At 38.2% G+C, this 15,761-nt stretch overlaps 1 protein-coding gene across 1 annotated transcript in view; it reads left to right on the forward strand.

Annotated features, from left to right (window-relative positions):
* The window catches only part of TMEM170B (transmembrane protein 170B), a 77,534-nt gene extending 62,055 nt beyond the window's left edge, over positions 1 to 15,479 (forward strand). The window contains exon 3 of the mRNA XM_053713104.1: positions 14,410 to 15,479. Within this exon, the coding sequence (XP_053569079.1) occupies positions 14,410 to 14,540 (131 nt within the window). The 3' untranslated portion in view covers positions 14,541 to 15,479. The remainder of the gene's footprint in view (positions 1 to 14,409) is intronic.
* The last annotated feature ends 282 nt before the right edge of the window (positions 15,480 to 15,761 follow it).

Genomic DNA, 15,761 nt, shown 5'->3' on the forward strand with positions numbered 1-15,761 from the left:
CAACCCATAAAGCCCTGTTGCAGGACAGTGGCAAGCACAACAAATATAAAAAGTAAACATCTGTTCAAAAATTTAAAAATGCTTTTTTTTTCTTTCAGATGCAACAAAGTAAAAATTGCTCTCCTGTCACTTTCATTGTCTTGCAAAATATTTGGGGCCCTATTACAGCTACTGAGCTTTTCTATTTCCCATCTCCCCTCCCCATCTTATAATATGGCACCATTAAATAAACATATACAATATATTTTGATGATGCCAGGCATGTGTGTCTGTATATTCTGATGAATGTATTTACTTTGGCCTAGCCAAAAATATTACCTTATGGGGGTTTTTGACAAGAAAGTACGGCCTTTGGTTATAGGCGGAATGTGAGTCAACCATTAAGACAATCTGATTGTATTTTGTGGGATGGGGCCTGAGGTATATTTCACTGTTCATGTAAATTGTGTGCACACCTGCTTTGTGTTATATATGTACAGAATCAAATACTGAAAGATCACTTTTGGGGTTTAAATTATTTGTTCAATTCATAAAATCTTTTAAACATCTTTTTTTATTATATCAAAAATAATTCCCACTAACTGTGGGCACACTCAAACTAAATGTAATATAATAAACATTATTTGTACTGTAATTTTCTTTCGAATAGGTGGCAAGAGTCCACGATCCGTTACATATTGGATACACCTTCCAGCCAGGAGGAGGCAAAGTCTTTCAAACCCCAAAAGCCTATAAAACCCCTTTCACCTCATACATACCTCAGTTTTTTACTTTGCCTCCGTTGGAGGTGGTTGAAGCATGATGATGATGTGCTTGCTTTCTTCAGTAAAGGGGCTTTCAGAGCATATTGAAGCCCGATTTCCCCATAGAGTGCTTGTCAGAGGGATGCATTTGAAGTATTGGATAATGATACAATGGTTTCGCCTCATGGGCTCTCTGTAAATTCGGTCACAGAGACTCATCTTTTGCCTCCCTTTACAGATCAACGTTATAATCCTATTCCATTATCTCTGCTGATATGTTTCAGTACTGGTTTAGCTGTCTGCTACTTGATTGACAGTGGACAAGTGTCTTTGAGTAAGTATGTTTTACATTTTTTTTAAATATAGACAATCATAGCTATGTTTAGGGCACTTTTTATATTAAAAGTTTATTTATATATGTATATGTGTATATATGGCCCTGATACAAAGTTGTATACAGTACATTTTCTTGACTGATGCACAAGGAACAGGGTTGACTGCTTCCCCTCCACCATAAACATGCAGAATGCTCAGCACCATAAATAAGTCCACTTGTTATTTATTGAAACATCTTGTACAATACAGCAGTATAAAAGTCAAGCAAAGTTTTGAGACAGTCTCCCTTAATCATGCTCATACAATATATCTGTGAATAGCCTTATATAGGGTTCTCATATTAACCCTTACTCTGCTGCTTCCTTTCTAATGTGCAGGGTTCTCATATTAGCCCTTACTCTGCTGCTTCCTTTCTAATGTGCAACACCACCACCTAGTGGTTAACAGTTAAATTCACAACCTAAAACATTTATTCAAAACATTTATTTAGAATTATACTTATTACTCAGACTTGATGATGCATATTCATTTAACCACTACATTATTTATTTAATATTAAAGGAATTCTGAGAGGTCTAGCTCCCTGCATCATTTAGTCTGAATTGAATTCAGAATAAGGCCTCCCACAGGAAAGTTTTTGTTCTAACCCATATTCAAAAAAATCCAATAAAAGTTCATGCTTTTCCTTCAATCTGTCTCAGATCTGGAAGATATGGGAGTAATTGTTCCAGTTCCTATACAAGAACAAGGGTTGGGATTTTATTAAAATCTCTTCTTTGTACCAAAGAAGGAAGTCTCCTTCAGACCAATTTTGGATCTGAAAACTCTAAACAAATTTATAAGAATAGCAAAGATGAATTTCAAAATGGAAACTATCAGGACTATTCTGCTACTTTTCAACAAGGTCACTTTATGTCCATAATAAATTTTAAAGGATGATTACCTTCACATCCCAATTGACTCAGAACATCACCAGTTTCTGAAGTTGGTTTTTCCGGAAAAACATTGTCAGTTTGTTGCTCTTCCATTTGGTCTAGCTACAGCTCCAATAATATTTACCAAGGTTCTGGGTGTCCTTTTGTCTGTAATCAGAGCGCAGTTTATCGCAGTATTTCCTTGCCTGGACAATATATTGGTACTAGCTCAATATTTTCATTTAGCAGAATTTTACATAAGCAACTATTGTTGTTTCTTCAAAGACATGGTTGTGGGATCAATTTACCAAAGAGTTCCTTGATTCCTCAGACAAAGGTTACCTTTTTAAGGTTTCCAAATAGATTCAGTGTCCATTACTATTTCCCTAACAGAACAGAGATGAATAAAATTGATATCAGCTTGTCTGAACCTTCAGTCTCTCTAATTCCCCTCAGTGGCTCTCTGTATGGAAATATTAGGCCTAATAATTGCAGCTTCAGATGCAATCCCTCTTGCTCGTTTTCACATGAGACCTTTTCAGCATTTTGTGCTGTGTCAATGGTGCATGGATAATACACAGTTATCTCAAGTGATATTCTTTTTTTTTTTTTTTTTTTTTATATTTATTTTAAATCCAGCACAGTGTACAATCAAATAACACAAACCTTTTATGCCACACAGGGCAAGGTAAAGCATGATACAAAGCATAAACATAACAAAATAACATAACATATGTACTTTCTCACAATTGATTAATCATCTCAATGAGGACAATATTTGTGCACCGAGCTGGGTTTTTTCTGTTTTCATTACATCGAAAAACAAAAAGAAACACTCACATCTTAACTGTCCCTTAACAGAGTTGAGAATGGGTTATTGAACAATAATTTTCTCATATCCATTCTCTTCTATATCAAGGATATGTTAAACGTTCTGGCTTGCAGTATCCACTAAGCTTATGACAAGGTCTTTAAGCAACATCCAACTCTATTGGGATGGATGAAAATATAAGTTCTAATCCTAAATGTATAGCTAATTACAATTTATATGAATCCTAGGATCCCAGATTCGGTTGAGTCCAATATTGCAAATCAGCTTGCGAGAGAAAAAAAAAAAAAAGGGGGGAAGGGGAGGAAGGGGAAGGGAAAGAAGGGAAGGGGGGAAGGGGATAAGAGAAAAGGTACATCTGAAAGAGAGTAGTGCCCTTCTCTCTCACTAGTTAGCTGATTCTGATAGCCATGACCTTGGAAATATTCCAGTGTCTATCTGTTGTATAAACCACTCAGATTTCCTGAAAGCGGCTATTAATTGTAATTGGGAGTTTATGGGTAACGCCAGAATCAGAGGTTTCCATTTGGCAAAAAATCGATATAGTTGTTTATTGCTAAGACTTTTCATGTTGTATTGTTCCATTATTATTTGATGCTGTACTTTACTCAAGAATTCCGAAAACCTTAAACTTCCCTTACTTTTCCAATTCGAGAATATTACATTTCTAGCTGTCAATATTACTGCATTTAGGAATCTATAATTGATTGTTGGTGAATCAGAGTTAAAGAGAAAAAATATCTCCTTTTGTGTAATCTGTATCTGGTTATCTAAGAGTTTGTTGCACCAAAAATTCACTTTGTTCCAGAATTGAACTAACTTGGGGCATTTGCAAACACAGTGTATTAAGTCTGCCATTGCCTGTCTACATTTAGGGCATTCGCCTCGTTCTGTGGAGCCAGACCACTTTGATATTCTAGCAGGTGACAAGTATGCCATATTCATCAGCTTGAGATGAGATTCTTGCCAGCTAACTGTAACTGTGGCCTTGGATATTAACCTCAGACTAGCCGCGACCCACTCCCTTTCCACCCGAGAGAATGCTTTCTTCCATTTCGCTGTTATTCTATCAATATGTTGATCCCCTTGTGCGCTAATCAGCATTTTGTATAAGTGGGTAGTTCTACTACCCCCTTCCTGGTATAACTTTATTATTCTCCCTAATTCTCCAGCCTCCAGATCTGGTCCTGTTTCCAATCTCAAATTCCCTATCCAGTGATTTATCTGTAGATAAGCAAAAAAGGATAAGTTTGTTAAATTATATTTGGTTTTCAGCTCCTCAAAGGACCTTATTACCAACTTATTATCTAAACATAATGGACCGAGTGACTTCAGGCCTTTTAGGGCCCATTCTAAGAATACAGATGGCTTCAGACCTGGTAAGAAACTGGGGTTACCCATTATAGGAAGGAATTGTGATTTACAAAAGTTACTCTGAAGTGCTTTACTAATCTTCTGCCAAGCGATCACAACGTCTTTCAAAGTAAAAAATTGAGAAATGTTAGATGGAAGTTTTGTCGCTGGAATGTGAAGTATCGCTTTTAAATCAAAAGGAGCTATTTGGAATGATTCCAAATCGTACCAAGTAACTTGTTCTCTTTGGGTGATCCAATCAAGCGCAAACTTACCCACAGATACATAGTTATATAATCTAATATTTGAGCACGCCAGGCCCCGTGATCTTTAGGAAGAGTTAGTGTCGAGAAAGCTATGCGTGGTTTCTTCCCGCGCCAGATAAAGTTGTTAAAGATCCTCTGAATTCGAGCGATATCTTTATTGTATAGTAGGAGTGGAAAAGTCTGTAAAAAATAAAAAAGCTTAGGGAACATAATAGTTTTGATAAGCATGATTCTAGCAGAAATACTTAATAATAAATTAGACCAATTTTGTAGTTTATCTTGTATGTCAGTAATGCATTTAGAAATATTCATTTCATACCATAACCTAGGGTTACTACTCAGGAATACTCCTAGGTAGCGTAGGCATGTAGTTTCCTGGAAGGGATGAATCACTTCTATTCTTGGTTTGTATATCCATAAAAGTTCTGATTTTTCATTATTAATCCTATAGCCAGAAAAGGATCCAAACAAACTGAATATCTGGAGAACTTGAGGTATAGCCTGCGCGGTATTACTAAGAAACAAAAGCAGATCGTCTGCAAAGAGCGAGAGTACAATTTTTTGGGTACCTATTCTAATTCCTTTTACTTCCTGTCTCAGATATATTGCCAGGGGCTCTAAGGATAGATTAAATAATAGAGGGGATAGCGGGCAACCCTGCCGAGTCCCTCTCCCCAATGGAAATCTGTTCGATGTTTCTCCATTGATAATAATTGCTGACAGCGGGTTGCTATAGAGTCTCTGTATAAACTGATGAAAACAGCCCGACAGACCAAAGCCTTCCAATGACCTGAAGAGGTGATCCCATCCGATTGAGTCGAATGCCTTTTCGGCATCGACCGTTAAGATTGCTAGATCAGGTCTGACATGGGATTTCTGAAATGTTTTATTTGCAAAAAAGTCCAATACTAATTGTGCTTTCCGAATATTTTTGACAGGATTGCGACCTCTCATAAACCCCATTTGATCAGAATGTATTATATAGTCTAGACAGCTTTTAAGCCTATTCGCGATAATGGCTGTCAGCAGTTTATAATCCTGATTAAGGAGCGAAATAGGTCTGTAGGATGCTGGTGCTTCAGGGTCTTTTCCTTTTTTCAGGATCAAAACCACATGTGAAGCAGAGAATAGGGAGGACTGTACTTTATTATTAATAAAATAATCATTAAATAAAGACTGGAGAAGAGGGAGAATTTGCTCGCGTAGGAGTTTATAGTATTCGGCCGGAAGATCATCCGGACCAGGCGCTTTGCCTGATTTTAAATTATTTATTGCATCCGTTATCTCTTTGATCGTGATGGGTTCATTTAGTATTTGTATATCCTGAGTTGTAGCCTGTGGTAACTTAATCTGTTCCAAAAAATAATCTTTATTGGCTACATCTATTGGTGTGGAGGAATATACTTTTTGAAAGTAATCTAGGAAGGCTTCTCTTATCTCTGAACTCTTGATCAGTCTTTTACCTTGGTATTTAATAGCTGAGATATAATTTTTTTGTTGTCTGGCCTTTACCATTCTAGCTAATGTTTTAGCCGATATACCTTGACTACCTGCAAAAAAAGCTTTTTGCTTCAAATCATCTACAGTCATTAATTGTTTAAAGAAGAGGTCTCGTTCCGATTTAGCCTTTTTATATTTGTTCCAATTTCCTATAGAAGGATTCCGAATATATTGAGAGTATTTATTCCTAAGCGTGTTAGCTAACTGTTCCTCTCGCTGCTTTCTTTTGGCCTTCTCCCTGATCAAATATGCTTTTATTTCGCCTCTCATAACCGCCTTTGCCGTTTCCCAAAGAATTTCAGGCTTACTCAGATAGTTCTTATTAAAATCAAAAAACTCTTTCCACCTCTGTTGCAGCCACGTAGAGAATTTAATATTATGAGAAAGATATTGAGGAAAGAACAAGCGCGCATTACTAGCCCGGAGCGGTATTCTATACTGAATTTCTAATGAGATTATTGCGTGATCAGATAATTTGATTTCTTTAATATCTGATTTAATATCTGACCGCAACATTTGACTAGAGATTAGGAAGAAATCTATTCTCGAGAAGGATCTAAAGGATTTAGATTTGCATGTATATTCCCTATGATCTGGATGTTGGATTCGCCAAATATCCTTGAGGGACAGCTTCTGACAGAGCTTAGCGAGTAACTTTGCTTCCCTGACCTTTTTGTCAGTGGATTTACTATTAAATCTATCTAAAGTGTGTGAGAATGTCATATTATAGTCACCAACAATAATTATATTCTCCCCAATAAAATTATGTAGCTTATTACTTAAAAATTCCCAAAATCCTCTTTCTGTTTTATTAGGTCTGTATAAATTGCAAAATACATATGGGTTTTGATTAATCTGAATTTTAACAATTTGGTATCTTCCTTCTAGGTCATTTTCTGCTGAGACTACCTGATACTCTAGCTGTTTATTTAACAAGATGGCCAATCCTCTTTTCTTTTGGCTGTAAGGTGTATATAGAACCTCACCAACCCATTTGCTTTTAAGTTTCAATGCTTCTACCGGGGGGAGGTGGGTCTCTTGAATAAAAGCTATATCGGGTTTATAAGCCCCGAGGTGTTTTATCATTAATTTTCGTTTGATTGGTGAGGAGATTCCCCCAATATTCCAAGATAACAACTTTAATTTATGCATCTTTATTACTTAGCTGGTGATGGGGGGAGGGAAAGGAAAGAAACGAGAAAAAGGGAGAGGGGAAGAAGAGAAAAAAAAAAAAAAAAAAAAAGGGAAATATAATACCAAATCAGAAAACCAGGCTGCGGCGGAGTAACCTTCCCTCCGGCCGTGGAACCCAGACAAAACAAAAACCTTATAACTTTATAGGATCCCATTGTCTAAGCAGAAAGCTTGTATTTCCTCTGGTTTGGTAAACGCGAGTGTGGCACCATCCTTCTCCAGCAAAATCTTAGCTGGATACAGAAGCCTCGCCTTAATATTGGCTTTAATAAGTCTGGAGCAGTATGGTGCCATCACCTTCCGTTTAGCTTGTGTTTCCACTGAAAAATCTTGAAACAAAAGAAGCCTTATTTGGCCTAACATAATTCCATTGTTTTTGCGATAAAGCCTAAGTAAATGAAACTTGTCTTGAAAGTTTAAAAACTTTATAATTACAGGTCTGGGTTTTAGGGACCCATCTAGTTGTTTACGTAGTGATCCTATTCTATGGGCCCTTTCCACTGGGATTACCAAATTCTCTATACAGCTACCAACTAACTGTGGGAGTGTAGAGGAAGCAAATTTCAGGAGGTCTGAGAATTCTACAGTTTCAGGTAGCCCAATAACTCTTAGGTTATTGCGGCGTGATCTGTCTTCTAAATCCTCTAATCTTGCCTGCAATGTGTGCAAGATTTTCTCTTGCGCGGTGGTAGTCTGTTCTAGCGTGTGTATTTTGTCTTCAGCATCTGAAACTCTGGTTTCTAATTCTAGAAGTCTAGGTGCAATCTGTTTAACCTCTGTTGATAAATTGGAAATTTCTTGTTTCAGCCCTTCAAACTGCAGTGTAAAGAGTAGAGATATTTGATGTAGGAGTGCTGTTGTGTCAATGTTACTTATGTTGGAGTCATTATGGGCCTCCTGCTCAGTGGATTTAGCCTTTTTGTCTTTCTGCCTAGGTGGCATCGCTGGAGAATTGGGTTTAGATTGTGACATATATTTGTCCATGAGAGAGTAGGGCAGAAAATCTCTGTCCCGATAGTGAAGTGCACGTGATTGGTGACGAAAAAAGGGGCTAAATACTAAAGCCCTGTTGGGCCAAAATAGTGTGAGATAGTGGGTGTACAAAGTGGGGAATTGGTGGTGGAAAAACAAGCCAGTCAGGAATAAGCCGACTGGACAGTGATCTGTTAGTGGTAGTGAGTGTAAGTTAGAGGGGGTGTTGTACGCAATATCACCTAAGAGTTATTATAACTATATTCTAGGCTAAATGAACTCACCAAGCGGTTGCTTTGCACAGCTGGTTAAATTGAGAGGTGTAAGGATTTGTTGTTCCTAGAATTGTACCCCTAAACAGGTGTTGCTTTAAGATATAACCAATTACCAAGGTTAATTCACAAATTCAGAGGCTAAGTACTCTTGCCCACAATAGTTCCAGGAATCTAATATCCAGATTTCTATAACATAGGTGCCCCTGGAAAAGAGCCTTAAGATACAGACAATAGCAACCCTGCCCCTTTTCCTCCCTGCTCCTAGCTAAGGAGGTTAGACGCACTATACAACTTCAGTTGGAGCAGCAATCAGACAGATAAACTTCAAAGCTCGAAAGAGAATTCAAGCAAATATACCTCTATGCAGTACATAAGAAAAAGTTTTCAACACTGAAGTTTACCCAATTATATTCAGAACCTCACAATGGCTACTCCCTGGTATGGTAGTAGTTGCAAATACAGGAGATATTTTTTGAATTTTTAAGGAGAGCAAAAAGAGTGAGAAAGAGCAAGCAAATAACACAAGACAAAAGGAGGAAGCAAGAGAAGAAAACAAGAAAAGAAAGAGAAAAAGCACATGAAACCATTAAAGTTAGGATGCACCAATCACATTTGTAGCTTCGTTACTATTGCGTTAGTCAATGGTTATATTCACAGAGTCTCTGCAACAAATTAGGGGGAGATAGCAACTAAGGTTACTTCAAGAAAAAGAAAGAAAGAAAAAAAGAAAAGGGGAGAAAAGAGGCACAGGTTAGACAATCAGCCAAGTCACCCCGTGTGCCTTAGAACCAAAAACTGTCCCAGTCAATTGTAGGTTTTCCTTTATATATCAGAATCTGTGTTCTTTGTATAGATTTAAGTCAAGCAGGAACCAGAGATATACAACAGTTCCTTAGTAGGGGCTTTCACATTCTCTTTGTATCTCGTGAACCTCCAGAACCAAATGTCCGTCTGACACTTCCAAATATGAGTTAATCTTTACAGCTGAATTTTTCTAGATGGTGCCGTGGCGCTGCTGTAGAAATAAGGTGGGCTATACAGGGCTTATGACAGGGCCACCTAACTGAAAAGGACCCTTCTTGCCCTGAACGGGCTAATTACCCACTTGCAGTATGTCCAGGGGCCCTATAGCTTCCGCCAGTCTTTTAAGAGGCGCTTTGCGCACTGTATAGCCCTGAAAACAACAAGTGGCTTTTTAAATGTAGTTAGGCTCCTTATACACAGTGGTGAAGAGAACTTGTAGCCCGGCAGATCCCAGTTCTAACTTTGTGATCAGGATCTCAATAAGCAAATTGGGAGACTCTTTAGTGGATTAGGATACAGACCAGTCTGAAGCATTATTGTGTTAGTAGTAAGGCCACATGCAGAGCTTGTTAAATGCAGGCAAGCAGCGTGTTAAGAGAAATTGCTAACACAGTCCCCACACTTCCTTTAACCCTCTTGCAGCCTGTCAATCCACTTATGTCAGCAAAAAATAGCGCATAGGCACATATAGTAGTAGCAATAGAGTTACTCACATATCTGAAGTGGTATCTTGACTGTACCTCAAGATTGAAACGAGTGCCGAGCCTGATAGTTGTGTAGATTAACGCTGTTTGCCGTTTATCCTCTTAATCTACCGCCTTCATCAGCCACTCCAGCTTTCTGGCGGCAGGGAGACAGCGTGTGGCCTCTTCCCTTCTCCTCCGTTGTTGTGCGGCTATATGCCGGGCAGTCCCGGCTACACTCCGTGGGCGGCTGCCTTTGTGCTCCTGTGTGTACTGTAGCTGCAAATTCTTCCTCTGGCTTTTAACCAGTTTGTAGGCAGAGCAGCTGGATCCACAGGTCGCCTTGGCTTTCCTTGAGGCCGGTAGAATGGAGTTACCAGTACTGCCCTCCTGTAGCTTACCGCGTCTACCTCTTCAGCGCCTTCTTGAGCAGCCAGTAGAAATTTTAATCACCTCCGCTGAGCCCTAGCCGACAGGGCCACAGGCGTCTGTATAGGACTTCCTAGCGCTGTCTAGGCCTTCCAGGCCCCAAGTTCGATAGGGCCAAGGAAACTGTGCGCTGTGGGATGTGTGGAAGTTAGCTCTTTCCCTCAGAGCATCGTGCTAGCGTGCCTCTGCTAGCTCCGCCCCCACCGGAAGTCCGCCTCAAGTAATATTCTTAGACTCCAGCACACACCTATCTCTATCTTTATGACTGAATCACCAATCTATTACTCAGGGGGCTTCTTTTGCTCATCCTACCTGCGCTGTGATCACCACATATGCAAGTCTTTCAGGTTGAGGAGCTGTTTGGGGGTCCCTGACAGCGCAAGGGGTTTGGAATCCTCAGGAGACAAGGTTGTCAATCAATATTTTGGAGCTCTGTGCACTTTACATGGCCCTTCAGGCTTGGCCCCTATTGAAAAAGGAGCCTTGTATATGGTTTCAGACTGAAATATTACAGTAGCATATGTCAATCATCAAGGGGAAACTCACAGTTCCATGGCTATGACAGAAGTATCTCATAATCCTCTCTTAGGCAGAAGCCAATTCTTACTTAATTACAGTGATTCATATGCCATAAGTGTTCGGACCTGGTCCGAATATCCAGTTGCCCACCATGGCATCTTCCTCTAAGGCCAGACCTTCTGTCTCAAGGTCCCTTTTACAGTCTCTACACTTGATGGCATGGAATTTGAACTCTTAGTTCTCAGTCATAGAGGATTATATGACTATGTGATTAACACTCTGATTCAGGCTCGCAAGCATGTCTCTCTGAAAATGTATCACAATGTTTGGAAAACATATATTCCATGGTGTATTGGCTGTTATTATTCCTGGCATTCTTTTAGAATTCTTAGGATTCTTCAGTTTTTGCAGGATGGTTTAGATAAAGATGTATCTGCCAGTTCTTTGAAAGGACAAATCTCTGCTCTTTCTGTATTGTTTCATAAGAAGATTGCTAATCATCCTGATGTTCATTTTTCGTTCAGGCCTTAATCCGAATTAAACCTGTCATTAGGCTCATTAATCCTTCTTGGAGTCCTAACATTTCTTTTTTCTTGGAAAGTGTTATTTCTTTTGGCAATCTCTTCTGCTAGAAGTTCTGAATTATCTTCTCTCTCTCTCTCTTGTGAGTCTCCTTATTTGATATTCCATCAGGATAAGTCGGTTTTGTGGACTATATTCACATTTTTACCTAAAGTTGTTTCCTCCCAAAACTTAGTAGGGGGATTGTTGTTCCCTCCTTGTGTCCTAGTCCAAAAAATACTTTTAAAAGGTCTTAACATTTTTTGGAAGTTGTTAGAGTATTAAAATATTATGTTGATGCTACTTAGGTTTTCAAACTTCTAGACAGTTTATTCTTTCTTCTGGCCCTAGGAAAGGCCAGGAAGCCTCTGCTATTTCTTTAGCCTCTTGGTTAAAACTTTTGATATTCAAACCGAGTATAAACCGGATAAGGTAAAACAAACTGGAGCTTTATTTCTTCATATTAAAACATGGCAACAAGCTTTAAAAACAAAGCGCAGACAAGGGTAGACTAGTCTAACATGTTTTGGAGGCAGGTCAGCCTCTGCCTCAGAGAATTACAGCTCATTCTACTTGATCAGTTGCCACATCTTGGACAAATTTGGAATGCAGCCACTTTGTCTACTCTGCATACTTTTACTACATTTTACCATTTTGATGTTTTTGCCTTAGCAGTTCAAAAATGCAGCAGCATCAGTGGAGTAGTTTCAAAATGTATTCAAGTGCAACAAACAATGCAACGTTTCGGACACTGTTGTCCTCAATCATGTATATATTTATACAAATGCAGCTCACTTAAGTACCCTTCACATAACTTCACCCATTGTGCCATCACAGTTTGACTGCATCTTGTCCGAACATTTCTTAACAACTAAAGTAAAAGTACACATTTATAAAAACATAGTCAAATCCCAGTCTTTGTTCATTCCATACAGGGCCCTAGTTTACAATTGGTAAATGTTAGGTGGTAGATGTTTTTGTCTTGTCAGAAGCAGCCTTCGATAGAAAGATCCTTCAGGCAGTTGTCTCAGTGTGATATTGAGCCTATATTTTGAGTCGTCATAAGAGATATATTTTCTTTTTTGGGTTGTGGATTTAATTTCTCAGTGAAAAAAAAGCTGTTTTTCAATCCCTCCCTTTATTTGTTACTCATGGACTTCCACAACTTGGTTATTAGTTCCTTTATGTAATGGATCGTGGACTCTCACCACCAATATGAAAGAAAACATTTATATCTCACCTGATAAATTCATTTCTTTCATGGTGACGAGAGTCCATGAGCCTGCCTCCTCCTGGCAGGAAGGTATATCCCATATGTAAAGGATCGTGGACTCTTGCCACCATGAAATAAATGAATGTATCAGGTGAGATATTCATTATGTTTTTTTTTCTCTCCTACATATAATCTAAATTATCTGTTTTACATGATACCTTGTATAAAACATTCCGCAGACATCCTAGACATGCTTTTCAACAAAGGGTTTGAAGAGAAGAAAGTAAATTTCATAAAAGAAGCAAATTGAAAAAACTCTTAAAATTGCATGTTCTAACTAAACTATGGAAACGTAATGTTGACTTTCATGTCCCTTTAATTAACATTATCAGGCTGTTTTAAATTTGAATGCAAATGCAATCTCTTTATTAATCTTTATAATCCCTTCATGCACCCTGGTGTTGGTATTCTTCTTCTGCAATATATTTGTTAAAATGTATTAGGAGAGAAACAATTTATTACATCTTAGAGGCATAAAAAGCAGTGTTTTTATGTTTTATATAGCCCACCAATTAAACAACAACATACTTATAAAATGATGGCAGTGGAAAAATGAGTAGGAAGTTAAACAACTCATTATTTTATAAGAATATTTAAAAAACAAACAAAAAACAGCGACCTTCTTCCCTTTTTCTTGCTTTTTCTAAAGAGCTTTATTGGACAAAAAAAACTTGCAAAACATAACAATCTGGAACACAAAATGGTGCAGACATATATCAGATTTAATTGTGACCAAAAGATTGTAGAATGCAATTAGAGGGTCATTTTAGTATGATAAAATCTCTCTAGTCCTAAACAAGTTTGCATTATAAACACTTGTTTTCATGCACACAACACAAAACATACTCAACAAGCATATGTGCCTGAGGTCAACAGTGAGAGACAATCAGCAGCTGCATATGCTCCTGAGATCAGTAGTGAGGGTGAGTAAACCCACCAATCAGCAGCTGTGTATGCTCCAGAGAACAGCGGTTAGGGAGTGTAAACTCAAATATTAGCAGCTGTGTATGCTTTCAAGATCAGTAATGGGGGAGTGTAAACCCACCAATCAGCAGCCGTGTATGCTCCCGAGATCATCAGTGATCTAGTGTAAGCCTACCAATCAGCAGTTGTTTATGCTCCTGAGAACAGAAGTGAGGTAATGCAAACCCAATAATAAGCAGCTGTGTATGCTCCCGAGATCATCAGTGATCTAGCGTAAACCCACCAATCAGCTGCTGTGTATGTTTGTCAGATCAGTAGTGAGGGAGTGTAAACCCACAAATCAGCAACTGTGTATGCTCCCGAGAACAGCATTTAGGGAGTGTAAACCCAAAAATTAGCAGCTGTGTATGTTTTTGAGATCAGTAATAGGGGGAGTGTAAACCCACCAATCAGCAGTTGTTTGTTTATGCTCCTGAGAACAGAAGTGAGGTAGTGTAAACCCAATAATAAGCAGCTGTGTATACTTGCAAGATCAGCAGTGAGGGAGTGTAAACCCACCAATCAGCTGCTGTGTATGCTCCCGAGATCATCAATAATCTAGTGTAAACCCACCAATAAGCTGCTGTGCATGCTCCCGAGATCATCAGTGATGATGCTTGTCAGATCTGCAATGTGGGAGTGTAAATGAGGCTAAGACCATATGTTCTGCAAAGTTGTTTACAAAATTATGCTTGGGCTTTAGGGCACCAACATACTTTTATTTGAAAGTTCCTTTAATATCTCATGACATTTTTACATTATTTGCTAAACCATTATTATTTTATCATTTTCCAGGTGCAGCTGTTGCTGGGATTTACAGGGTAGCAGGAAAAAACATGGCCCCTCTTGAAGCTCTGGTATTTGGAGTTGGACAGACTGTATTAACAGTGATATTATCCTTTTCACGGGTCCTTGCGACACTGTAAGACTTTTCCAAGACGTCTTGACGAAGCAGGAAGATCGTCATTTTGCAAAATGATGGGCCATTTATGGTGATGTCCATATGAGTTCCTGAAGAAAAGAAAAATGCACAGTAACTTATCTAATTCTAGAAAACCTCTTGCACATTGCATTGCAGTGTTTTGAAGGATCCTTGAAATACTAAATAGTTTTGGGGCCTTGTCTATAGAAGGCTTCTGATTGTTGCACTGATGAACTGTATAGCACCTTATGTGCCTCAGTCAAAGGCAAGGTGAGATCACTTTTCTATAATGCTGTATGAAGTAGCACCTTGCAGAACACTCATCACGATCCTTCAGTGATGTCTACATGACATTAGGGCAGTGGTATTTGATACTCTCTTGATCGTGATCTAACAATCTTAAAATGCACTTATTTTATGTATGAATGATATAGTCTAATTAGGATTTCACTTTCAAGAAGAGATTGAAAGACCAGTGCTCTAAAACCAAAAATAATAATAATAAATACATAAAAACTTATCGGGACAGTGTTTTATGTGCCAAATATTTCTCTATATTTTTCCATTTTTGGGAATTATATTCCTAAATTCCATTGGACAATGTTTGAAGATGAAATGTTGTAGTTGATATGTGACATGTTATTGCTGCGCAGTGTGTAATTTTTTTTGTCAGAATGAGGCATTTTACACAAAAACTATCTTGGTAAATGATTTTGTAGGTTTTCATCTTTCCAAACCTATTTTGAAATTTTCATTTCAACATCGACTTTGCTACAAGTTTTACAAAAATTGCAACCATCCTGTTTTTATGTCTAAGTAAGTTAATTGTTTTAAAAAATATATAGATTGATTAGCCCGATTCTAATTAATCACACTGTTGATGGTTGTCTGAAATTACCATGCACTATGTAATAGTAAAGGGCATTTATATACAATTTTTGCCTTTGCTACAGCCACAAAACAAGTTAATAAAATCTTTAAAGTGAATGTAAATTTTGATGCTAAAGTGCCCGGTTTTTATAACAACGATTAAATACAGGGGCACTTCATCAAAATTTTCATTTCACTCCTGTTGTGAAAAAAAACTTACCTTTTAATCTTCACAGCAGCTCCAGCTTCCTCCACCCATTTCAAAGCCTCTTCCTGGGTCTAAAATGAGGCATCCGGCTTCCTCCAATCACAGCAGTGAATCAGACACTGAATCAGAAATGGCTTCTGAGACCGG

The sequence above is a fragment of the Bombina bombina genome, chromosome 5 (genome assembly GCF_027579735.1).
Source record: "Bombina bombina isolate aBomBom1 chromosome 5, aBomBom1.pri, whole genome shotgun sequence".
Lineage (NCBI taxonomy): Eukaryota > Metazoa > Chordata > Amphibia > Anura > Bombinatoridae > Bombina > Bombina bombina.